This window comes from Cydia pomonella, chromosome 13 (genome assembly GCF_033807575.1).
Source record: "Cydia pomonella isolate Wapato2018A chromosome 13, ilCydPomo1, whole genome shotgun sequence".
NCBI classification, from domain to species: domain Eukaryota; kingdom Metazoa; phylum Arthropoda; class Insecta; order Lepidoptera; family Tortricidae; genus Cydia; species Cydia pomonella.
The window spans coordinates 17,072,038-17,098,978 of NC_084715.1; the positions used below are offsets into that span (position 1 = coordinate 17,072,038).

The 26,941-nt window shown below is 35.9% G+C and overlaps 2 protein-coding genes across 7 annotated transcripts in view; both read right to left on the reverse strand.

Moving 5' to 3' along the window:
• LOC133524418 (hemicentin-2) overlaps positions 1–26,941 on the reverse strand; it is a 237,384-nt gene that overhangs the window by 121,412 nt on the left and 89,031 nt on the right. The gene's annotated exons all lie outside the window — the stretch shown is intronic.
• LOC133524413 (G-protein coupled receptor Mth2-like) overlaps positions 1–26,941 on the reverse strand; it is a 59,865-nt gene that overhangs the window by 12,799 nt on the left and 20,125 nt on the right. For 4 of the 6 annotated variants that reach the window (XM_061860409.1, XM_061860406.1, XM_061860403.1 and 1 more), the window contains exons 2-3: positions 3,429–3,615; positions 2,735–2,926 (exon numbers count right to left, since the gene is read on the reverse strand). In XM_061860409.1, the coding sequence (XP_061716393.1) occupies positions 2,735–2,926; positions 3,429–3,615 (379 nt within the window). Of the gene's footprint in view, positions 1–2,734; positions 2,927–3,428; positions 3,616–10,629; positions 12,198–26,941 lie in introns of those variants that run through there. The other 2 variants (XM_061860408.1, XM_061860407.1) reach the window with 1 other exon arrangement.

A 26,941-nucleotide genomic window follows, 5' to 3' on the forward strand; every position in this document is an offset into this window, starting at 1 on the left:
GTAAATATCTCCTTCACGCTGACTAGGACGGCTCCTAAAATTAGTGCGATAAAGACAACTGCAGCTCAGACGAAAAATGCAGCGTAAAAATCTTACAAATCGAGGTTACGTTCTCGACATTTTCCTTCTCCAACACTTAACCAATCGTAACGAAATTTTAGGAACGGAATGAGAAAGAAATTATCTCTGTCTGACCGTTTTGATTTTTGCATTTATTGTATCCGATTTTGTATGCTAGGCGACTGTTTACGGCGCATTTATTTTGCCGTTTTTAGCGCTGTTTGAAGTAACCTACTTCTTATAAAAACAAGAATATCAAAAAAAGCAAAACGAACAGACACAGGTACTGGTAATATTGAACTCATATAAAAAAAAACATCAGGGGTCAAAATCCAGAGAGGAAAATGTCAAGAATGTAACTAATGTGTCCTCTTAGTTAATAGTAATTTGAAGTTGTTTTTATGTATTGTTTTGACATGTTTTTGTATGAGATGTGTTATATCAATCATGTTAATGAATTAATTGGTTACTAGACAGCATGTATTCAGTAAATAATTGACCGAGTGTCGGCGAAACGTCTCCGTTTCAGCTTGAGTTAAAATGTTTTCGGATGTGCGGCTGTCGAAATTCTCTACCTACTGAAATGTTATGAGGGTTCAATAAGATGTTTTTTTTTTTTCAAAATGGCGACGTTATAAGTGTCGTGAGGTTTACATCTCATAGAAATTTTCACAGAACCACTAGTTATGAATAGGGGTAAGTATTGAATGAAATATTATGTGAACTTATGGGGAAACCATAGTAGGTGGATTTTTCCTTATTGATGTTATTGAAGGTTTATTCCCCGTGTACGAATTTACATGTTTTGTGTCGACGCGAATAGGTAGGTATAATCTGCCGAAATACTGTCACAGGAAAAACATGTTATTTACTAAGTCTAAAATTTTAATCTATTTTTACACCAAGTATACTTGTAAAAAAGAGGAAAAACTACATAATTTAAAATAGACAATCAAATACGATGGTTATTTTTATAAATATAAATGATACTAATAATAGAAAAGGCATAAAATTGAGTCAATAGAAATGGCAAATAAAGCATTAACATTTTTACGAAGGAAATTTCCATCAGTAGAACAAGGCGGCAAATAAAAAAAAAATAGTCACGAGAGGTTTTCCTCCCATAGAAAATTTGAATTTCGCGTCTAATTCTACTGATAGAGGGGGTTTTCCAGGGTATAACATACCGGGTGGGGCCTGTAACACGAGTTAATAATTAAAACCGACTTTTGACGACCGGTTTGGCCTAGTGGGCAGTGACCCTGCCTACGAAGCTGATGGTCCCGGGTTCAAATCCTGGTAAGGGCTTGTATTCGTGTGATGAGCATGGATATTTGTTTCTGAGTCATGGGTGTTTTCTATGTATGTCGTATATATGTCGTTGTCTAAGTACTCTCAACACAAGCCTTATTGAGCTTACTGTGGGACTTAGTCAATTTTTGTAATAATGTTCTATAATATTAAAAAAAAAAACCTAGATTATATTCCTCAAACGATGACATTTTTGTTCAAAACCTTTTTATAATTATGAAGTCTAAATTTTCTAAGTATCATACAAATTAAATATGATCTTCAATGGAGCGTCCAGCATCATCACTGTAATTGACGTTGCTTGTCGAGCTTTCAACATAACAAAAATTCGCAATACATTGCGTCCGAGAACAAACTTTTTAGCAAATACTTACATAAACCCAGAACGATAGTAATGACATTATAATTACTATATTGGGAAATAACAGAAGCATACCAACAAGTGCATTCACACTGTGTTGCACTGTATGCGGGCCGAGAACGAATAGTTTGTTAATATGTACCATTGTAATAGATCAAAGGTTTGTTATGAAATGAAAAACATAAAAATGTTAACTAATACATGAGGTACCGTTACAAAATAACCTCACCTGTACCCCTAGTTAAATTTATTTGATAGGGAAACGTGACGAACGCGTTTGGGTAGTCTTATTTTGTATAGGATTTAGAAACAGCGCGCCTAGCGGGACGTATTGGAAACTTAAAATCCCATAGAAAATGAGACTTAACGGAAACGCGTACGTCACGTTTCACTATCGAACAAATTTATACTGGGGGTACTGTTAGTTCACGTTTTAGGTTAAAGTCTTGTATAATAAGAACCTTTAGTTCTACCTAGGTAATTACGAGTATGTAATGTAGTACTCGTAATGTAGACACCTAATTTTAAATTTGGAAAGTAATTAACAAAATTGTAACATTTGCACTTGGAAGCCTATGTAGGCTTGTAGGCAGGCACTCAAAGCGATTAAAACGAACGAAAATGACGCGAATTCATAATACTTATTTACACCTCCCCCTTGGGACATGGCTACTCCAGCAGATTCCAACTGCCCACAGAACACACCCAAATTCACCAAATAGGCACTTAACCATTTCACACTACTTACTAAAATTAAAACGTCAAAAATACATGCGTCATGCGTGTCTATGTAATATAAATAAATAGGTAAAAGTAGCTGAGTCATATGGCAGAGCTCAGACTCTGGACAAACGGTATACATACAGCCAGTTCCCTATTTTTTTTCTACATAATTTTTTTCTGAGTAAAGACGCTATTGAGTTGTATGTTGATATGACGATGCCAAAAGTAATAAAATAATTGAAGTAATTTTTCGTGTTTACTTTAGTAGAAGTTACTTACTGAGTCCAATGCAGATCGTAATCGTGGTATTATTGACGGTGATCATAATCTGCATGGCAGCCAGGAAGGTGAAGCCCACGCACATGCAGGCGAGGTACACCATCAGCACCCGTCCGTGCAGGTTCTGCAGCTCGGGCAGCAGCGCGTACACCGCTATGGTGACGATGAAGAACGCTGAGGAGATCAGCATACCTGGAGTAAATGGCTCAGTTAACATTTTTGAATGAATGTGATTTACTTACTGAAGTATTTTTTGAATTAAAATTCTGCTTGTGTTATATTACTATTTTTACAATAAGAGGAATAAAATATATTTGTTTGAATGCAATCTAATATTATTCTAAAATTTTCAATAAATGGCAGAAACAGCATTCCAATAGAGGATTAATTGCTTACTGAGTTTTAGTCCATTAGAGTCTTGCTTGACTCTAATCGACTAAAACTCCGAAGTTCTTTACTACAACCCCTCGGGCGGCAAAGCAATATTTAAAATTTTATGCTCTGTTGTCGGAGATCATCCATTTCGAGGCTCATTGCCGCACGAGGGGTTATCGCGTCGCAATGCAATGCGTCGCGTGCAATTTTAACTGTTTCCAATCCAAATATCAGCTTTCTAGAATTATCAGATGTATGAAAAGGTAATGCAATACTCTGATTAAATTCCAGTGTAAACATAAAAATGGAGAAAACTTACAAGTGGAGCTGACGACGTAATTAGAACTATCCTCGTCATCCTGAGGGAAGCACACCAGAGCGTCCAGCTTGGTGCTAGTCGATCCATCTTCGTGTTCTTGTATGAAGCTGTCTATGCAGTACTCGTCAGGTTCCCTCTTCTGCCAGGGATTTACGCTGCCGGGCACTTGGATAAACAGTCTGCCGTCCTGGAAGAACAAAGTTACTTCAATGTTCAGGTTTAAAAAAAAAGTTGCGATTAAGTTTTAGTTAAATAAGAAATGGTTTATTGCGTAACTATGAATGCTTATTTACACACTCTACCAGCGTCATCCATCTCCAGCGTAAATTATGTGAAGTTAAATTATTCATTATGTATATTATAGGTATGTTACACTTTGAACTTGATCTAAGAACTTTGAGAGGTTCCTCCTAGTATGCACTACAATAAACTTATTATCGCTTATTTAAAAAAAAAATTGATATTAAGTACTTTATAATAAGATATTGTCCTAGCATTCCCCGTAGTTCCAAACAATTTTAGTGCATTTTAAATCACACTAGAATACTATTACATGTTTTTATCTAGCTTCTTTGTTTATGTTTAAGCAAATAAATAGGGAATTTACGCTGAATATTCTAAATAGTTTTATATAAAAGTGAGTGGACATTCAAGGAAGACAGCATAATTATCATAATTATATGATATACCTACAGATATTACTAGAATATCTATTGTAAAATCAATGCAAATGCGTTCGACGAGATCTCGTGATCACCGATGCAGTTTCATCAGTCTACAGATTACCGTCGCGTATACAGATGTGCAAGCTATGGAACATTTCGAGAAAGTTACAAAAGTTCTTAGAAATATCAAGCATAATTCATAAGAAACAAAGGAAGTTTCCATTTTAGAAATGAATGATTTTTTTCCTTAAATAAAAATTTGAGAAGTTTCCGAAATTTTCCCACGAGAAATATTTCGCAATTTTGGAAGCTTTCCGTCGGAACAGCAGTAGTTGCATACTCGCTATTTCTTAATTTATTCATCCTGTTTGATAAAAATCACAGCAGCTTGTAAATTTGAAGTTAATTGCTGTTTTTAGCATAACTATAAATTAAATTGAAATCTGTAAGGTATTGATACAAAGTCGAGTGAATTTTAACTTTGCTGCTAATTATTAGCTACAGGGCATGTAATCCAATCTGTGGATAGGTACATGATCATCACTAAAATGAATTCATTGGACGTTGTTTAAGGTCTAGCTGACTACTAACGCTGCGTAGGTACTTGAGCCACATTACATGAAGAGCAATATTACTATAAAACACAATGCCTAGGTATTATGGCGACGCGTCAATCGAAGGACTACAAATATAAAAAAATAGATTAACTCAGTTGACCAAAAAACAGAGGCTTAGTGATAGTTCTTTGTTTCATAATCACACAAGCTGATTGAAATGACAATAAAAACAAAATAATTACAGTAGTGATGAATAATTGACCGAGTGGAAATGACTCGAGACTTGGGCAATCCCACTACCGGCCATATCGTGTAATTAGCGTCTGTACAATGGACAAGGCCTGTGTTATTTTCTCAACTTTAATGTGCTAATGATACGAAGGAAAAAAATGATCAAATTTCATGGACTGACTGACTTGCAAATACGTAAATTGTTACAGAAATATATTAAATTAGCTTTCATTAAATAAAACATAAACGCATTACAAGCCTGAATTAGCTATGAATCTTTTGTCTTCATCTGTCATTTTGACTAATGTATTTGTAAGAAAGGGATTAAACATGGTTATAACATAATGTAACTAATACAGGCTCGTAAAGTTTTATGAATAGGAGGCCTAATAGTGTTTGAAATAAAGATTGTAAGAGCTATTGGGACAGTGTCTAGTAGAATACTCCTTTTAAAGAAAATAAAATATGATTTCATAGCATAAGAAAAATATTTTAAAGTTTATTTACACGAACTTAAACACAGTTATAATAGCTGAGGCTCTAGTGAAAAGGGTACAAGTTTCGCGCAGCTTAGGTATAAAAGGGCATATAAGTATAAGTGTTACGTGGAACTTACACCGTTTTACGCCTGCGCTGCCCGAGACTTGTACCCTTATTCACTAGGACCACAGTTAGAAACTCGATAATGAAAATCCGCTGTCCTCGTAAGGTCCGTCGACTGAATATCACAGTTTTTTTTTATTGTACGTACTTATATGACTTTATAGCCACCAACGGCGATGCCCAGCCCCATAAACCCACAAGCGCCGCAACAAGCATCTACAACAGATGATGTGGCCAATAATGATGATGACTTATATTCGCCTACATTTGAGCCGTATGTATTTCTTAATTTATGTTAAAGTCTGGTTTGAGTAAGCTGCCGGTATGCTGGATTTGCGAAATATGTGTCATTTGAAATACATTTAACCGCTTACGAACATTAGCCACTTAATTCCCAGAATCAAGATCACAAAACCTTGTTTATAATATTGACCAATTTAGGTTTGACCAACTGTACATAGACAGTCAGCTACAGAGAGAGGTGACAGATCCCCCCCCCCTCCATACGTAGACTGATTATATGCAGAAGCACCTCTCTGCAGCTGACTGTACATTATTGGCGAAGGTTTAAAATAGATGGGACTACAAAAAACAAAGGCATGCACGCAATCGTCACGTTTCAGACCGTCAACATCTCCAGCATCTCCTGAGAATGCCTCGATGTCGAGTTTTGTACTTTTGGTGGTCGGTTGTTATATTTAGGAGTCTTGACGAATATTAAATGTATAGGTTTCCGCAAAAAGACAATAATGCGTTATAGGTCGGTACAGTCCCGTCTAAAAATATCAATACGGCCAAAATTCTAAAAATTATGTACCTATATCCATATTGGCCATAACATATAATTACGTCGGAGGGGTGCTGACCTGCAGCGAGTGTGGCCGCACATTCGCTGCTAAGATTGGCTACGTCAGTCACCTGAGAGCGCACCAGCGACACTCTCAGCGGTAGAAAGCAGTTGCTGTGGCCGAAAACGGCTAGGAGACGATGATACCTTAATATATGGGCAATAAGGTCATGTATACATATTTATGGCACTTTGTCCGTATCGATATTTTTCAGGTGGGACTTGAATTATTCGTAAGACATACACCTACATTAGTACTAGATATTATGGGAATATACTAATTGATATCTTTAACTAATGATTAGATAAATAGCAATAAATACAAAACCCGAGTTAGAATTCCTGATACTTCATCAATCATGTCTAATAACTTTCTAGAAAGCGATAATAACCAGCTAATATTTAATTCATCTCAACATGATTAACTTTCACAAGTTGCTTGAAATTGATCAGGCCTTATATTTAATCCCTAAATATATTGTGCGAAGTGCGTGCGCACGTCTGAAAACATCGACACGATACAAAGTGCCAAAAATATGTATACAGGACCTTATGGCCCATGTATTAGGGTAGTGTATACATATTTTTGGCACTTTGTCCGTATCGGTATTTTCAGACGTGACCGTACCTAAAAGAGATAACCATAATTTTGACTTATTTAGTACCTAGTTGCATTTTTTAGGGTTCCGTAGTCAACTAGGAACCCTTATAGTTTCGCCATGTCCGTCTGTCTGTCTGTCCGAGGCTTTGCTCCGTGGTCGTTAGTGCTAGAAAGCTGAAATTTAGCATGGATATATAAATCAATAAAGCCGACAAAGTCGTACAATAAAATCTAAAAATGTAATTTTTTTTTAGGGTACCTCCCCTACACGTAAAGTGGGGGTAAAATTTTTTTTTCGCTTCAACCCTAGAGTGTGGGTTATCGTTGGAAAGGTCTTCCAAAACTAATAGGGGTTTTCAAGAAACATTTTTTGTTAAAGTGAATATATTCGGAGATAATCGCTCCGAAAGAAAAAAAAAATGTGTCCCCTCCCTCTAACTTTTGAACCATAGGTCCAAAAAATATGAAAAATCGTGGAAGTAGAGCTTAAGAAAGACATTCAATGAAAACTATAGGGGACATGATCAGTTTAGCTGTTTTTGAGTTATCGCAAAAAGTTTTCCCTTCATAGTAAAAAGACTTACTTTAATTAGGTACTGATTATGCAAATTTGCCTATTTCTTTAACTCGGGTGAAAGGTACCGTTTCATCCCTTGGTTAACAATTTACTATACTTTAAGCTCCAGTTTAGCTTATTGTGACGGAAGAGTAACCACGCAACCCCACACTGAGCGTGGCCCAACATGCTCTTGGCCGGTTATTTATTATATTTTTAAACAAATACGAATTTTACGTCGTAATCGTGATTGAATAAGGAAGCATTTTGCAAAATACGTTCCTCCGTAGGAGAAAGAAGTACAGTAGGGTTCATAAATATGTATACGTGTTTTTACCTTATTGCAATGAATTAAGGTGAGGTAATGTATACATATTTATGAACTGGACTGTACTGACAGAATCCACACAGTAGGCTGGTCATGTATTTATGTTATGCTCTATCTCGGTTTCTAAATGATTTTGTAGACTAGATAGAAATAAACAAATGTCTGAAAATAATACCTACAAATTGGCAAAGCATTTTTGGGAATATATTTCATCATATAGGATACTTAATACTACAATCATTTAAGTATCTAAAACAAAGCTCAATTCAAAGATTTTAATCATTTAAGTAACTAGGTACAACAAAATTCTAAATATCGTCCTTTAGCTTTGATACGCAAACGCGAAAGTTTGTTAAAATGAATTACATATACCACAATAAAAAAAAAACCGGACAAGTCGGACTCGCCCACAGGGGGTTCCGTACAAAATAACTTTTTTTTTACTAATTTATAGTTTTGAGATTTTTCCCTATATTTGTAGTATAAGAAGATATTACTTGCCAAATTTCATAGTTCTAGGTCAATGGGAAGTACCATTTGAATTTAAACCATACATTCAGGTCACAGCCCCTTGAATCAGTTAAAAAATCAAACTTCTAAGTTAACGTAAAAAAATGAAATGGCCGTTTATGCTGCAAAAAACGTATATTTTGACACTCTCAAGGAAATCAAATTCATATGGTACTTCCCGTTGACCTAGAACTATGAAATTTGGCAAGTAATATCTTCTTATACTACAAATATAGGGAAAAATCTCAAAACTATTAATTTGTAAAAAAAAAATATTTTGTCTGCGTTTCTTCCATTTGAAGTACGGAACCCTAAAAATCAACTTATTTTTGGGCAACTTTGTACTTCAGCCAGCCTTCTGGGCACCCTACCGAACGGCACAGACCTGAGGCCAATTTTGTATTTGTAGGCTTTTATTTTTTCGGTAGTTTTAGTTTATGCACCTTATTTAATTTCGTGACATTCTACTTTGTACTTGTCTGTGGGATAACGCCATTACGATTCTTAAGAATGTGTAGGTAACTTATTAGCCCATAAATTTGAAAACCGGGCTATCTTTTGTATCGTTTTGTACATAGATAATCACTGATCTATTACTAATTATCATTTTACTCGCACAAAATTAGAGTCCTTAACCTTTTGTCTGTCTGTGTCCACGGCCGTGACCATGATGGTCACTGATTGCGTTGCTTTTTATTGCGTGTTTTGCTGCTCTTAGTTACCAAGCACCTCACTACTGTACTGACAGAAACACTAACCATCGATGGACATTATGTTTTTGCAGTAAGACATGAATACAGTAAGGCCTAGCTAATCTGCAGTGATCGGAACTATGGGAGTAAAACTTTAACAAAACTTGTTAAGCGGACATAAAATAGTGCATACAGCCCTAAAAATATTCATTTCCATAGGGATAGGAATAGTATAGTACTTACAGCTATAAAAATATTTACATTCATAGATATTCGAATATTTTTAAGGCCTCTCTTTTTACGTCCGCTTGATAAGTTTTGTTAAAGTTTTACTCCCATAGTTCCGATCACGGCTAATCTGGACGGGCAAAAAAAGCAGATGATGGATTACAAACGGTTTCCGTATTATGTTTTTCAGTTTTTTTTTTACATTATTGTCTTCGGTTATCGCAATAGTTATTCATGAAATAAAACCATTTAAACCCCGTTATCCATTGACCGCGAACGCTGATAAGGGTTCGAAACGTCAGGGTGTATTTTAAATTCATTATACGAGATATAATCCATTTAAATTTCTTTCATTTTTTATGTTATGATAATCACTTAATTAGCAAATAAATTAAACATAGAATGTATGTAATAAAATTGTACTTTTAATAAACTAAGGAAAATTATTTACTAGCAGTAAAATATCAGTGGTAACCTTTCTGCTTTACGTTTTCACACTTAATTTTGAACTCAGAGAAGATTTTCCAAAATTTCGTGACGACTAAAGCAGTGCGTCCCGTTGAATCCGTCCGGATTACAGGGATGACCAGGTTAGCGCGGGTCCGGATTACCGAGGCTCTAGTGCAATCAGTTAACAGTGTGGACGGCGGTAAATACATGTCACCAGATATTCAATACATTCTTTGGCTACCAGTAAGAGCCTGCGGACCTACCGCGAAACACGAAAATCGACATTTCGTTATCTGCAGCTCTTCCACTCTTGCATATTCGAACGATAGAGAGGCAGATAACGAAATTTCGATCATCGTGTTTCCCGGTAGACATTCTATGATTACGAATAGTTGTTGCGAAACCATGGATCAGGGTATACTGGGTCTTATAGTCGAGCAAAAATGGTTTATGACTAGATAAGTAGACTGTTAACCAACGGACGAGTGCCTTCTATTTATACTTACAATTGCCGCGAGATTTTTTACTTTACTACCTAGTTGTTGATCTTTTTACTGTTATGGGCTTATGTTATATTATAAACTACAGACTAAAAAACTTTTCGTTCCCGATGAATGATATAGACCTTTAGTTATGTTTTAAAATGGAAGACCAAAGCCTTTCAATATTTTACATTGGTTTAGATACCTACTCAATATTAAAGCCACTATATTTTTGTTGAATAGGCTCAAGGTTATTCTATATATATTTACCGAGCTAGTTAAAGTTATTGCTAGAGCGAATAAAACATGTTAAAATATTAGATACCTACTCGTAGATTTTCTTAAAACTACTGCAAGTAAGATAGGTATGCCCTATGCAGAAAGTTTGCCTCAATAACAGAAACTTGTTTCTGAACTGGGTTAAGTTACTGAAATGTAGCACAGAACTCACCACTAACAGGCGAAAGTCTCCCTTCACTGTCCCTTTTATCCTCAGTCTCACCATGTTCTCCCTACACGTCACTATCCCAGAAACCAGGCCGAATCTGGACACGTTCATCCCTCTCTGTGGCACATGGTCGTCCCATATCGGGGGGTCGAACGGTTCATCCACATCCACACATGCCTTCTTCGTGTATCCCTGCCCCACAGGACAGCATTTTCTGATACAAGTCTTTTTCAAACAAATACATCCTCTTTCATGTAAAGTATCATTATCGATGTAATATTGCTGTCTATTATAAATGTCATTCACGTATATTATGTCCCCGTTAGAAAGACGTTTCCCTGTCGATATGTCCACACTGTTTTCGAAATCACACACTGCACGACCGGCTACAATCCGCGCGATTAACACCGACAACACTATTCTGTACATCTTCAGGCGCTGCTAGCACGCGACTGTCGTTTGTTTGGTTTCTCCAATCTCGACTAACGAGGCGACAGTCATTTATTTTGTATTAATTCTCTAAATGACTTTAAAACGTGCAACTGTAGGTGCTGGCGACAGGTGAGCCGGCATCGCAATGGTGCTAAGAGGCTGTCTCGGTTACTCAATCAGGGAATTCCACTTGCGGTGTATAAAGGGAACATCGAACCAAGATTGCGTGAACGTATACGAGCTAAGAATAACCACAAATTTTAGAGATAACAGGTCATCAATGCGTGACGCGAAGCGAGGAAGATTTTTGGAGTCGTGTAGAACCGATTAATACGTCGGTTTAGTAAGCCGTTAACACAACAATATCGTGATGTTAACGATGATGCGCTGATTAACCAATGTTAGTGGTAAAACAATAAGTTTTAATCGACTAGGGAAAATACTCGGACAAATGTTGTCAGAATACGACTTATGACTTGAAGGAAAATTCTGAAAGTGATTATTTGATGGAAATCACTATGACACTTAAGATTTGAAGTAGCCAATATAAAAGTCATCCGCTAACTTCGAGCTCCCAGATGTAAACATTAAATTAAAATTCCTCCCACAACACAATCACGGAACGGACGCAATGACTGTTAAATCACACTAAGTATGTAGCGACACAAAACACAATAAAATCCATCGTATAATTCACCATAACATGGGTATTTGTCATGGTCCGAAAAAAACCCAAAAAATAACTATGTTTTAACGTTTTTTGTCTTGTTTTTTGCTTAACATAACACAAGTCACATTCAACAGTGAGACAAACATTTCATTCATAGATTTAACGTCCAATCACCAATAACACGTTTTTGTCCCAAAAATGACTAAAGACGATCATGTATACGTAAAGATCTGTTGGAGTGTTCAAGAGTCGTGCGACACCCACGAGATATTAGCAAGGACTAACAGGTTTGGCGAAACGAGTAAAAAAGGTCTGTGCAAAAAACAACGGTACCGGTGGGGGAACTTGTCACGCATTACTACTATTACTAGGCTGTCATTAATGATTATGACGTTAATTTATTGCTTATCTAGTGGGCAAAAAAATGAAACACAGCTGCGCCAACCCCCGAAAATTCCGCTGTATGCAGATAGTTATGGTTTTCTTTTTCTAAATTGGATGATGCCTGACTGCACATATACGAGAATAAAATTATGATCTAGCTATTAACATATACATATTGCGCGTAAGCGTTCATCACTAAATTATCTTTTTGCAAAAATATGGTAATCACTTATGTGCTTATCTTTCTCATTAGGATCATTTGAGTAGGTAGCAAATCTGTATCATATAGTTCCGACTTACTTAACTAGTGTATAAAAATTGTGGATTATGTATTTACTTTCAGGAACTAAACGGAAACTTAGCCAGGGTTGCCATACGTCAGGATTTTCTCATGATTGCAGGGAGAATTGGCGAGTGTTATTAAGAAACCTCAACTGATCACTAAGAGTTTGCCAAAAGTTTGGAGTTGACCCGAGGAAAGGAAAGTTTATGATGTAGCATATGGTGGCGAGTTATGGGGTTAGTGACTCATGAAAGGTTTTAGAATGAGGGGTTTTTGGGTAAAATGACCGCCCAGGAAATGTTAGGAATTTTAGGGTGATGTCCAAACTTTTGTCAGATATTCCTTTTTTTCATATGGCAATTTTAATCTTAGCTTTAATATAGTATCAGTTGAAATAATAATTCCCGCAGTGAATATTCTTAGTAAAGTACGTAATGGAATATTATATGGAACCGGTTTCTTGACCCAAAGTCTCGGACGAAAACAATAATTCGTGGTATAATAAACTCTGCAATAAGGAGAAATAATTATTCCAACTACGAGTACTAACTTAAAATCTCTTAGGTCACATATACTTATTGCTTATGCAACAAAAACGTTCCTTTCTTCGCTCCGGGCAAGACTCTGGCGCCACCCTGGTGGGTATAGGACATCTTACTTTGTATAGAATTACAGGCTGCGTTTTAGACAAGATGCCAATCGTTAACGCTCCGTAGCGAACGAAACGCAACTGTCTCTGTCGCACAGAGCATTAACGACTGGCACGTTGTCTAAGCACCTGAAATGTGATCACCGAAAGTTTCCAAAATTGTGAAATTTCCACATGGAAACTCTTCGTATTTTTATATGAGGATCAAAATTCACCATTTCCAAAATGAAAGTTTCCATCATTTCCTATGAACATTTTCTGCCAACTTTTCCAATTTTTTGGGAACTTTCCGAATCGTGCATCACCGTGTAACACACTACTTTCTGACAGTTGAATGCTGTTAAATATTTTTAATCTCATGAAAGTTCATATTTTTTCCCACGGCGTGCGTTGTCGTAGTCTTGTATTTCTTCCACCAAGCACCTCGCACATAGTCAATAGTTAAACAAGCCACTATTGACACCTTTGGTGTTGAAAACGTCCTTAGGATAGCCAAGCTAAGGACCATAGGGTTACCGCGAGTAATTAAGTGACATGCGTCACTTATTTGACACCGTAGTGGTATAAAATTTTTAGGTCAGTGTGGGTACACCAAAACTTGTAGCGTGTTAATTTGATAATTTATTTATGCATATTTAATTATGAAAAACTCCATGTCGAATTTATACCGTCGGCTTATAATATGTCCCATGGTAACTGTCAAAAAATGTATGTGTCCCGGGAGCACCTGACTGCGTCACTGTTGTCGTGTACATAGCCAATAAAAGAATGAGCATATATATATATATATATGTTATGTAATGTATCATATATGTTACCCACATCTAATGATCAATATATTTGTAAATAGGTTACCAAAATGGCTCTAATTAATGGGGTCATATCTATAAAGAAATTAGGTTAATGTCACTTCTGTAGATATAAGGTTTAGTAACAAAAGGCGCAAAGATATTATATGTATTCTGTAGTATGCGTGAAATGGAATGGCTCTCTGCGGTGTGTCGTGTCTGTGTATTGTTGAGTTCCAATAAAATAAATCTACAAAATTAAGTAGTTTTAATCCAAGATATAATATTGGCGACGAGGACATTCGGACAGCACGGCGAAGCAAATAAATAATTAACCACAAGAACAAAAGCGATCAGAAGTAAGAAATTATTTACTTAAATATATGTGATGGTAATGGCGGCTGCAAACTCACTGTGATGGTTAGAGACTATAGAAAGGGCCATAAACCTTGGATAGTAGGGAAAATAGTATCAGAATCTGTTCCAGATTTAACTTATATAATTGAGGTACAAGGTATGATGTGGAAACGTCATATTGATCAAATGGTGTATTGTAATGAGGATGTCGAAAGTAATTAGACTTAAGTTATATGTCGTAGGCCAAGTTGAACTTGTATTTATTTATAAATGATGCCAAGATATATGTACTTGTTTTGAACAACTTAGTAACCAATCTAGGGTGATTCAAAGCATACTATCTAATAACTATTGTTGTAGTTCTTTTAGGGCTACAGTAGGATTAATTAATAATCCTTTGCCATGTATGTAGACCTAAGTAAAACTAGATTAGTTTTAGGATTAGTCCGGGAGAGTGTAGTATGCGTGAAATGGAATGGCTCTCTGCGGTGTGTCGTGTCTGTGTATTGTTGAGTTCCAATAAAATAAATCTACAAAATTAAGTAGTTTTAATCCAATATATAATATATTCAAACCGTACAAAGAAAGGACACGTATTTTCGTGTAGACTCTATGGAAAGCATATCTATATATATATTTATTTATTTATGTAATGTATGTATGTGTCTTTATGTATTTAAGTAGTTTATAATTAATTTATGTGTATTAGGACTCTAATTCTTTCAATAACAATTTCTTTTAGTTTTAAACGCACCGCCTACAATCTTTTCTGCTTTGCCCTAAGGTTGACTGGTAGAGAATGCCTCATGGCATTAAGTTCGCCTTTTGTACATTAAGTTTTTCTTTTGTGCAATAAAGTTTTCAATAAATAAATAAATAAAGCACCACGTGATCACCGATCAGCCGTCATAGAAAATGACGCTACTGCAACGCCAAGGTATCTTGCAGTCTTGCTTACTGTTGTTACTGTGGAAAGTGCTTTTCTAATTTTGTAAATATTAGCCATTTTTAAAATGACTCAAAGTTAAGGCCTAATTTTCATAGCGAACCTTCATTCGCATTCGCATATCTACTAACTTACCGTAAAACTAATGTTTGATACCCCTTATAAAAGGTATAGTCGTTAGCTTTGTAGCTGGCCCCTAGCGGCTAATCCTTTGTCTATTGTTAACTAAAACCGTGCGTGCCACTACCTGCATAAAAATGGTCCGGTCACATTTACCGGTTATTGAATTACAATTCCTATGGTAATTGAAATAAGGCTTTGGCACCTAAATATCATAATGCCATTGTATTTATATCTCCTAAATTTCATAACAACTCAGTCCCAAGACGCCTAAATATCAAATTGTTTCCTTCTTAAAATGGCCGAATGTCATAATGACTTTTATTCATATCGTCCAAGTCTCAAAATACTTAAATGTCAAAAAGTATGTTTCATCAAATACCAAATAATCTGGTGGATTTTTTTAAAATATACTAAGTTTAATTATGTCTATAGTGCATTTTTATAACCTTTATCGTATTTACAATATTTTTTAACAATCTGCCGGAGCTAAAGACGGATAATATTGGATAAAAAAACTTAGGCATTCTGAGATTGAGACAGTTTGAAACTATTCCCTTTTGAAATTTAGGAATGTTGGTAAACGGGTAAAATGAAATTAAGATGAAATGAAACCAAAGCGAAATAAGATTCAAAATGAACAAATGGAAAAATAATTTGCGATCTCTTGTGTGGTCCCTCTACGGTTACTGAGTGCCGGCGAGGCGAACGCTACCTATACGACCCTTTTTTTGCAGGTAGTGGCACGCGCGGTTTTAGTTAACAATAGACAAAGGATAAGCCGTTGGGAGTTAGCTACAAATCTAACGACCTAGATACTTATTTACTAACTTGTGTGATAAAATCAAACATTAGTTTCACGTTAAACTAGTACTTAGATCAGATATAAAATTTGTGTGTGACGAAAAATTTATGCTTCTCTAGGGAAATACTTGAAACTTGAATAGGTAATAAATAGAGTCGGACTCCACTCATCATGATATTTGCAAAAACAAAGCGAGGGAATGTCATAATTAAAGTCAATTTGTATTACCTCCTGATTCTAAATGCCGACATCGCATAAAAACACAGTAGGGTTGTGACAGACTTTTACACAACTGCCCAAAAGGACAGCTGGATAAAACAATATGGGGAGCCCTGTAGGTAGTACCGAGCCACTAACAATGGCGATGTATGCAGCTCGGGTGCGCACGACCCGCACTCGCCCTTCGCACCCCGCACGATTGCCCTGTCTAGACGGCTTCGTCGGATGACTGTATTGTTTTATAGCCGTTAATCCATCATAAAAATAGACTTTGAACGCTTCGATTAGTTCCAATGAACTATGCGACGATATATATACAGAAAAATACATACTTATATATATAGAAAATAGCCGTGACTTAGGAACAAATATCTGTGATCATCACACATTTATTTGTGGATGGACCGGGATTCGAACCTGGGACCATCGGCTTCATAGGCAGGGTTACTACCCACTACGCCAGACCAGTCGTCAAATCAGAATCGGCCTCTTCATTACAACAAGGGTTTATTAATTGTTTTTTATTTATTTTTATGTTCCAGTTACTATAAAAAAATTATCCGTATATTTGATCAAGGTTATATTTATATATTTTTATATCCGCATTATAAACTAGGTACTTACTGAATTTTAAATAACCTGTACCAAGTCAAAAACCAATAAAATCAGCCCACAAAAAAAATGAAACTACTTTTAGTATTTTATTTATAGCGCTCGGGATATCTCCTGATTTAAAGGCAGACACGTGTGCGTGTGTTCTATTTCTTAAATAAGATTTTCGTTTAAGTAAAGTAAAAAGTTTAAGCTTTGAAAACGGTATGTTTTCTTCAACATAATCAGTCCTAAAAACTCGCGCATTAAATTAAAACGCCTGCCTAAAACCATTAGCAATGGAACCCATAACAATAAATTGACGTTAGAACATTAGGAGTTTTCACGCGCGTACGCAGAGCACTCAGTTTTGTTTAACCATTAGTAAAGTTAACCGCTAACCAATAGGGGGAATAATTGCAGAGGAAATGTATCATGACTCGATTGTTTGCTTGCGTAATGTGTGGTTTGTTAGAATTTTCATGGGTCCTAATATATTTATTTACACGACTGGTCAACAAATGAGGTTTTCAGCATTGAAGTTTGTATGAGTGTTCCTTTATTCCATCATAACTTAAGATGTATGATGTATCATTATAATCTTAAGGTCAGCCTAAATGACTAGAGACAAAAAAAATCTTGCATACCTATTGGGTGGGTTATCACATGATGAGCTTTGAAAGGGATAAAAATATGTAATTATGCTACTCGTACATACGCGTTTAAGTTTTATTTTGATAGAGAAAGAATTTATTTTTCAATATAATCGATTAGGATTCATAGAAATAGAATTTTATTTGAGTTTCATTGCGTCGCGGTCGTAAAGGCTTGTTAGAAACCTTCTTTATTACTTACTAGAGGAGTGGAGATGTAAGTTATACATATTACATCATTATACATGGCTACCCAGCTACTGAAAATTATTATATACGCTGAAAAGGTGAACAGTTAAAAAAAACGCCTTTATGATAAATTTAGTCTACTTTGGGATTAAGTCCCATTAAAATTTATGAAATACCTACTTAAATAAAAATATTATAGTATATTTTATTGAAAAAAAAATGAGATTTTGTATCCAAACAAGCATTTTTATTTAAAAATACTTGCTCTCGCTATTATACCTACATATTTATTAAATTGAGATTACAATTTTGGCGCTGAATGGCATACGCTGTTTGTTTTTAAAACAGGCCTCAAACAGGAATCATAAGTCCTTCTTCATACTATAGTTATTTATAAATTGCATCTCATAGATACAAGACTTCTTACGCGGTTTTCACATTAAGAGTCCGCAGCAAACTCTCCATACAAACGTAGTTACGCTCTCATTTTAAAACGACTAGCTAGATTGCTTTGAAACTTTGCACTTACAATAAGATAAGGCCTGTAATTAGTTTGTGTAGCTACTGAAACCATATAAACTGGGTTAGCGTTGTTCATAACTATTCCAATTTCAAATTGGTAGCTTAAGTGGTTCTTGAGATATTTAGCGTTGTGACAGACGGACGGAAGGACAGAGTCGCACCATAAGGGTTCCTTTTGTACCTTTTTGGTACGGAACCCTAAAAATACAGCGAATTATGTTTTTCATACATAGCTGGTTTTTGCTCTATTTCGTTTATTTTATAAGCAGGAGCTATATAAACTATTTACAGGCTTAGATATAAATACCCCATGTCATTATATGTGCAAAGTTTCATTACAATACAACACGTAGTTATAAAATGAAAACGAGACCCCGTTTGTATGGGAAGGTGAAATTTGGCCGAGCTTGCTGCGGATTCTGACTTCACATTCACCGGCCGTAGCATGGTCGCATTTTTATCGCTTGTCACGATGCCTGTCACGCTCTAGCAAGTATGTAAGTGCGAAAGTGACAGGCATAGTGACAGGCGATAAAAATAGAACAGCAGCCACCGCTGCTTAAAGAGTTCTTATATCTATGAGATACCCCAAGTAGCACGGAACTGCTGTATAGTAGCTGAATTATTGTCCCCAATAGACCCCTAAGCTGTATAAACCCGCTGAATAAGGGTGTTAGAGGCGCTGTAAGTGCTTATATAACTCTATTTTGGGCACAAATTAATCAGCTGTCAGCTGAATAATTGGAAATACTGCACTATATAAGCATTATATCAGCATTACTAAAGGTAACAGTCACCCTAAGAGCTGAACATTGACTGATTAGTGGATCACGTGTTACCTATTTACAGCGCAATGATTGATTAATAGAGTCTCTGTTACCCTTTCTTCAGCACAAAGTACTTAAAAAGATTGATTTAATGCTTCTAAGCAGTTGAGAATGCATAATTGGGACGATTGTGAATATGTATTGCTCCACTCCTTTATTATTTTCTGATATTGTTTAGCGTGAACTATTTCGTGACATATGGTGTTTATGGAGGAGGTACAATAAACGTTAGTTTCGGTGTACAACATTATTATTTTTTCCATTTAATTTGTGTGAATTTCGAATGGGAAAGAAAGTTTATTGTCAAATACTATATGAATATAGATCAAATTTTACACGCGCCCTCAAAATATCACTGTTTACTTAAAAAAATTAGTATTAAATACGTAGATAATATAAACAAAAAATACTTTTTTATTTATAAACTCGTATAATTTAACGATAAGCTGTTACTCATAAAACCATTAGATTTCCTATACAAATCCGATGTCGTTTTCGTTGACTTAATTAGAATAAATTAATAATATCATATCATTGAAATCTAAAAAATGGCCGAAAACCTATGTGTACTGTATTAACCACGATAAAATTGTATAAGCTGCTTTAGTGTTAACTCGAGGTACATTGACCAGTAATGGGCTGTCTAAGTGTCCACACGTGGTACGTAAGTCAGCAAAGAGCTGACACGACGAGATCTTGTGTCAAACAAATCAGTCACAGATTCGTGTATAGCATAATTGTGGGCCACATTGTACGCAAATAGTGGCACAGTTAGCAATGAACTACTAAACTCTCCGTATGAGTTTTAGGGATCCGAATAACTAATATATATAATTGTGAGGCGATAAAAATGTAGTCTGTAAGATCTTATTAAACTACATTAGCAGATTAATAGCCCACGCTAGTACAAGTATTCAGCTCCAATTGGGTTCACGTGCCACATGTGATCTAATAACCAGCAGTTTGCTGTAATTCAGAATTATATGAATTCACCCAAAGCGATCATGTAGGCTTTATAAGTGCTACTATAAGATTGCGTGGAATAAGCTGATTAACACTACTAAAGTTCCACTACATGCAGCAAGACGCATTATATCATTGTTAATTGATGTCACTGAATAACTGATTGCAATATAGTAGTTCACATGTTCTTTCTTAAAATGCAAGCGTTTAAGGGTACACTTGTGGCGTCCTATTCAGAATATAGCTTAGTTAAAGCCCACAAAAATGCGCCATTACAGCTTACAGTTCCTCGTTTCAGCTCTCAGTTCCATTAATTGCTAAAAGCTGTATAATATAGAACTGTTTTCCTATATTAATGCTTGCAGCATTACAGTGCTGCCGTGGTGATGCATAATATCGTTATTATACAGACGAGAGCTTAATTTTCAGCTATTGCAGTTGGGATGTCATATTATAACTCTATATAAATGCTAAAGTTACCGACGTGAACATGTTGTGACACCTTATAATGCAGTTTTGTGCTACGTTCTATAAATATCTATTGTATGGAGAAAGATTTATGATCGCCTTATGTTGTTCCTGTTCCAAACAGCGTATGCCAATCAGCGCCTAAATTATATCTATTATCTCGCCAGACACAAGTCTGAAGGCCGCGTAGTCAACCTGCCAATCGCTTACGCTCCGTAGCGATCGAAACACAACTGTCACAGTCGCACTAATGTGAAAGAGTGATAGAGAGACACAAAGCGTTTTGTTATCGTAGCGATAGCGATCGTCACCTTGGCTAGGCCGGCAGAACAGAAATCTTGCTACTGAGAGTACTAAGAGAGATAGTGAAACAACATAGACTTTATTTGTGTTCTGAAAAAGTATAGATATAATAAATAACCCCTATATTTTTTGTGGAGCAGGACGCCGCTACGGTGTGCGAGCGGGACTTCGCTATATGTACGTACCTGGTGTGGATCCGCATCCAATTAGTAGTATTATATCTGTCCGGTCGCCGGATACTTTCTGCTGAGAGGGAAGTTATTTTCCTGTCCGAGATTGTCCGGCAACCAGATATATGTACCTAATAAGTAATAACCGCTCCAGTGCATTGGCATATAGCTGAGGACGGGCCTTACAGGCACTAAGGATAGTGCTAGTTCAGTGGTGGCAAATTCGAGCCAATCGTGCAGTCTAACGGAACTAGTTGCGACCTATCGCGCGCGTGATGCGAACTCATCAACCAATCGGGTTGTATGCAAGATTGGCCCGAATTCGTGTGCGTGACACTGCTGCACTGGCCCCATTCTTATTGCCCGTCCTTAGATATATGTCAATGCTCCAATGTGATTTCCACGTAAGTATGCGTTGGCACAAATATACTAGATACATATGAACCATTAACCTAAACTGAGCCGACATTGACCTAATCTTCATAATGTGTAGCAGCTTATACACAAAGTTGTCTAAAAGTTTCGCGATCCAGCATAAATGTGATCTTGAATTACGCATACTTGTTACAAATTTGTGAGCCCTACATTAGAAAACATTTCACAGTCGAGACATTTTTTGTGAGGTCACTGTTTAAATAGATCTATACTCGTATGAATTCTGTAGAAATCATTAAATAGTTCAGTTGAAAATAAAATAGCAACAAGTTAAATAGCAGCGACGATTTAGAGATACGTCTGCATTACCCACGCTCCGTTTGTTGTAGTTTATTATACCCAGACACAGATGTACGACCCAGGCCAAGTCCACTTATTATTGACTGTTGACCGACATGACAATCATTTGCAAATGTAACAACTCTATGGTTCTCAAGAAGCGATTTGTTTTCTGAATTTTAGATTACAGTATAGTAAAAAAAATTAAAGTGACCAAAACTTTTGGATGTAATGCGAGTTCGTATAGATATTTCGCGTGTTTGAAATATATATGCCGTAAAGTTAGCAGGACCATTATTTACGTAGCTAACATCCGATCTACTTGTATGTTAATAATTGTCATGAAGATGAAATTTGACATGAACATTAACATACCTATGTCTATGTCTGGTATTAGTTTATCCATTTATTGTATGAGATACATTAAATCCTTGCATACAAACTAAAATGAAGATTACGAGAACGCGTTTTTGTAAATTACTTATAGACACACATGCATGAAGAAGGATTTTAGTTATGTTTTATATCTACAAGAAAACCAGTGGTTATTGTCTGTAGCGCTTTGATTTCAAAACTTGGCCTGGCACTTCTGGGACACTTTGCTATTAGTAAAATTATACATATGTTTTTAATCTATCATTCTGTAGGGCTGCAGCGGGCAAAATCTATTTTGTTTTTTCTGTAAATTAGTTGTAAACAGAACGTAAGCATGATAAATATAGCATAATTTATCAAAACTTGCTTGCATAATAACTCTAAAAAATGAAAAACGTGTTAGGTACATAATGATAACAGCGCTATCTAGTAAAAGAACATTGCTAAAATCATTAAAATTTTGTAATGCCTGCAGAAAAAAACGCCAATTTTCCCCGGACGTTTTTGATCCGGAGACACCTCGTTTGTAAATTTCTATACAAAACAGTCTGCCGATTTTAGCTGGGTGGGACGAGCACGTCAAATGTATGGCTATTTGTACGTAAGGTACCGTCAGTCCATATAACGAGTATGACCATTGGGCGAGGTTTTCGACAGAGGGGTAAGCTTAAAGGCGCCTCAGGTTAATTGTTAAATGCTCTAAATTTTTAACCCTCGTGCGACCTCTCATGCTTTCTTCTTTCTGCTGTCAGTTCGAAGCTTTGTTTAATAACAATTTGTGTGCCCTGACAGGGTGTCATGGAAACTTACTGTATAACTGTAATAACATCTTATGTACATGACTTTACAAATAAATATCTAATCTAATCTAATATTTACACGACATTGACACACATAATGACGGCCATTTGATCCACTCATCATCTCGACGCTTCCTAAATGTGTTATTTGTACAAGATCTCAATTCTCGTTAATTCATGTTAATCCGTGACGAGGAAAAGGGGATTTTCCTGATCGCTTCTATTTACATGTTGACAATAATAACCAAAACGAGACAAAAATACGATGTTGATTAAATATTTGAAGCCTTAAAATAGTAGGGACTATGTAACTTGTCTATTATTTTAAGACGAAAGTGGAGGACCCCTTCGCGAAATTGCCTTTTTTTACAAACGTAATCCCCAGTTTCCTCTCTGAAAAATATACATATATGTAATCATTGAATCATTAAAAATTTGACGAGAATAGGTTGAAAATTGCGACCTGAGGACAACATCCAGACATACGAAAGCATTTTTGCCCAAGCTGAAACGTAGTCCTTCGCTAACACTCGGTCAATTAGAATAGCATATTTTATGTACGTGTTTTGTACTTCCACTTGGAGAGGATGGAAGATGATCGTGGCGTGAGAAGAGCGTATGTGGGGCACCCGGGTGGAAAACGTCCGTCTGGGTGTCCCAGATACCGCTGAATCGACGAAGCCCTAAAGACCCGTCCGCCCTAGGAGTACCCAACTGGCGTGAAGTGGCGCAGAATAGGTCAGAGTGGCACTCTCAGAGGCCAAGATTCTGTTTGGGTCACTGAGCCTCCCCTCCAGTGCAGTAAGTCAGTAAGTTTTGTACTTAATGTAGCTTTAAACTCTTTAAACGCGTGTCTACTTCTATTGTAATGACCTACTTGTCATTTACATTCCAATTAAAATGGTCGTTGACCGTACGATAACTGTTGAGCTTGAAAACATGTTTTTGTCAGTAACATCCTTCCTTATGGAGATAAAACACTGTACTCAAAATATATTTCGTTATTGTTATGTCGTATTTTTTTATAAATATATAATACTAGTAAAACTCTTTATTGTACAAAAATGAAAACAAAATTTACAAAATTAGCTATCCGATACTTTTCTTGGGCATTATCAAACAAGCCCTAAATCATACCTATGATAAAATCTTTAAATAAACTTAAAATCTATATAGAGATATAAAACAATATAACAAAATAATTAACTCTATGGATACATTACGTGTCATAGGTACTTTTATAGCTGCAAAAAATACAAAAGTAGTATATTAACTCGGTCGCAGACTCCTTTCTCTTCCTCGCATCTTACGGCCTTGGCCCAATTCTGCCCAACAACGTCTGCGCGGATTACCGTTTTCCTTATAAAAATAAACCATGACCTGTCCATGCGCATACTCAGATACGAACTCGTCAGCCTTTTCCTCGTATTGGTCGTGCCTAATTAAGTAAAAGACGGTACACGAGATACTGCACTGAAAACTTATGTAAACTTAACATTTTTTACAGTACATACTGCTACTTTCCTTTTTATTTTTATACTACGTGGCAAACAAGCATACGGCCCGCCTGATGGTAAGCAGCCTCCGTAGCCTATGTACGCCTGCAACTCACTGCACTAGTGCGAAAATTAGCATATTACGTTACTGTGTCGAACATTTAAAGGGCCATATGTACTGTAAAAAGTTGTACGATACATGTGCGAATAGGTAATTCGCAACTCGTGTCGATTTAAAACACTCCCTTCGGTCGTGTTTTAATTTATCGCCACTCGTTTCGAATTTCCTATTTATCGCACTTGTATCGTAATGTACTATTATAGTATTTAAATGAAAATAACTATTTAGTAGTCCTATTAATTTATGATGTACACAGAAAAGACTCATCTCATACTAATAAGTTGTTAAGAGGAAAGAAAAGCTTTACGACCCTAACGAAATAACAGTACTCTTTCTATAAAATTTCATGAAAAAAAAGTTATAACCTATAAACCTAGTTTTTCATTGTGTCAATAACATATTTATATAAAATCATGGAGAAGGGAAAATATTTAGAAGTGGAAATACGTTTCCTCTTTTTGTATGGACGGTCACGGCACTCTTAAGTCTTTCAGTCCTTAGAAATAAATACCTACGATGGAAAGTTACTCTTGATCATCGCCTAATTCTTTTACAAACTCATCAAAAACAATTTTTTTTTTCAATAGATTGAGAAGGACCCTTTACGTGTTATTACAGTCACGATCTCTTTACGTACAGTATCGTAAAATGGGATGGTGAGTAGGGAAAAAACTGACATTCAAAACCTCGATAAAACTTTATTTTATACATGTGGCATATTGATTTTTATACATAATAAATGTTCCGATACTGCCCTCATAATCCCTACTAATTTTACGGAATAACAAGCAAACAACATAGATTAAATTACCTACTTCATACCAGAAATATGTAAACGTAGAGTTTACCTCATTAATAAATAATTAGTTTTATGGGAGCTATTGTAAAACGATTTATTAAATAATAAGTCTAAAAATCGCTTAAAACTTGCTACTTATTACTCGTAAGCTTAAATTTAATTACAAAGTCAATTTTCGAAAAATGTTTTTTTATTTTTTATTTACCTGTGTATATATAGTGAGCACTCTATGCTTACTTATTTTTCTATGCTACTACCTACATAGATGGTTAACTGAATACATTGTATATTAATTAATTACATTAATGTCTATGTTACTATGCGCAGCTAGACTAGTAAAAAGAAAGACAGTTAATATCCTTTATACTTACCCATTTATTTCGAAAGACAACACAAACGCAAAATAGTAAGCTCTCTAATATAAAGTCAAAATAGTGTAGAGTAACATATATAGTAATAAGAATCACCTTGCCAAAAAGCCGGCCCCATACAAATGAAGTTACGCTTTAATATTTTATAACGACATACTTAAATATCATGGAAATTGGCCTTCATTTACCTAAATGACAAATACTTATATGTAATCTGTCATCATTCATCCGGCAAAAAAGCCAGTAGCTGGCATCCCCAGAGTAGTCGTGGCAGAAGCAGACCGAGATGGCGAGACGACTTGGATCCATTTCAGCGGGATTGGTGGAATCTTGCTCAGCACATTGTGTGTAGACAAGATGCCAATCGTTCGCGCTTCGTAGCGTAGCGTTATCTCTATCACTCTTCTATATCAGTGCTGTCTCAGTACTGAGACAGTTGCGTTTTGTTCGCTACGGAGCGTTAACGATTGGCATCTTGTCTGTTACGCAGGATTGGAAAAGGAGAGGGCAAGCCCAGCAGTGGGATACACAAATATATATGTTTATACATATATATATATATATATATATATATATGAAGGGTACCTATTAGTTTACGTCGTACCTATGTGTTGTCAAATTTCATGCTATTTCAGAATGTTATTTTAAAACAAGAGCGAAACTTCAATTGTTTGATGGCGGCTATGTTCGTGAGCCCCCTAATTAAATTGTATAGATCGTACCTACTGAGATTTGGCTTAAGAGGCAACAGGAGTGGTCATTTATCCATTCAAACATACTCGACTGTTTCTTCCGTGATTTTTTCAACACAGATTATTGTTATTAATTATTATGTTGGAGTGTTTTGCTTTTTTTGATATTGTTGTTTCTTAAGGTGCTAATGCACTTCAAATATTCGCAAAAACGGCCTTATTTACTAGGCCGCAAAGAGAAGCATGGTATTCAAAACTGACATCAATTAGCCTAAAAAGCAAAATAGTCCGGCACAGATCATTTCATTGCCATTTAGATCTCAACATTTCGTTACATTTGGTTAAGTTTTGCAGGAGGAAACAGTCGAGTACGAAACATCGGTTTTTGAGATTTGTACGCAGGATTTTTCGAATAACCTGGCGCTGTCCTTATTGCACTTGTTTTAGGAGCCGCTTCCGTTAGCGAGACGGATATATTTGCCTAAAATATTTAAATCTCGGCTCCCGTATCCTCTTAAGGCGATGCTCACGATAAAAATTGTATGACGGTAGTATTTATGTTAAGTAATGCATGTTTTAATGGAAATTACGGGTCTGTATTATTTAGT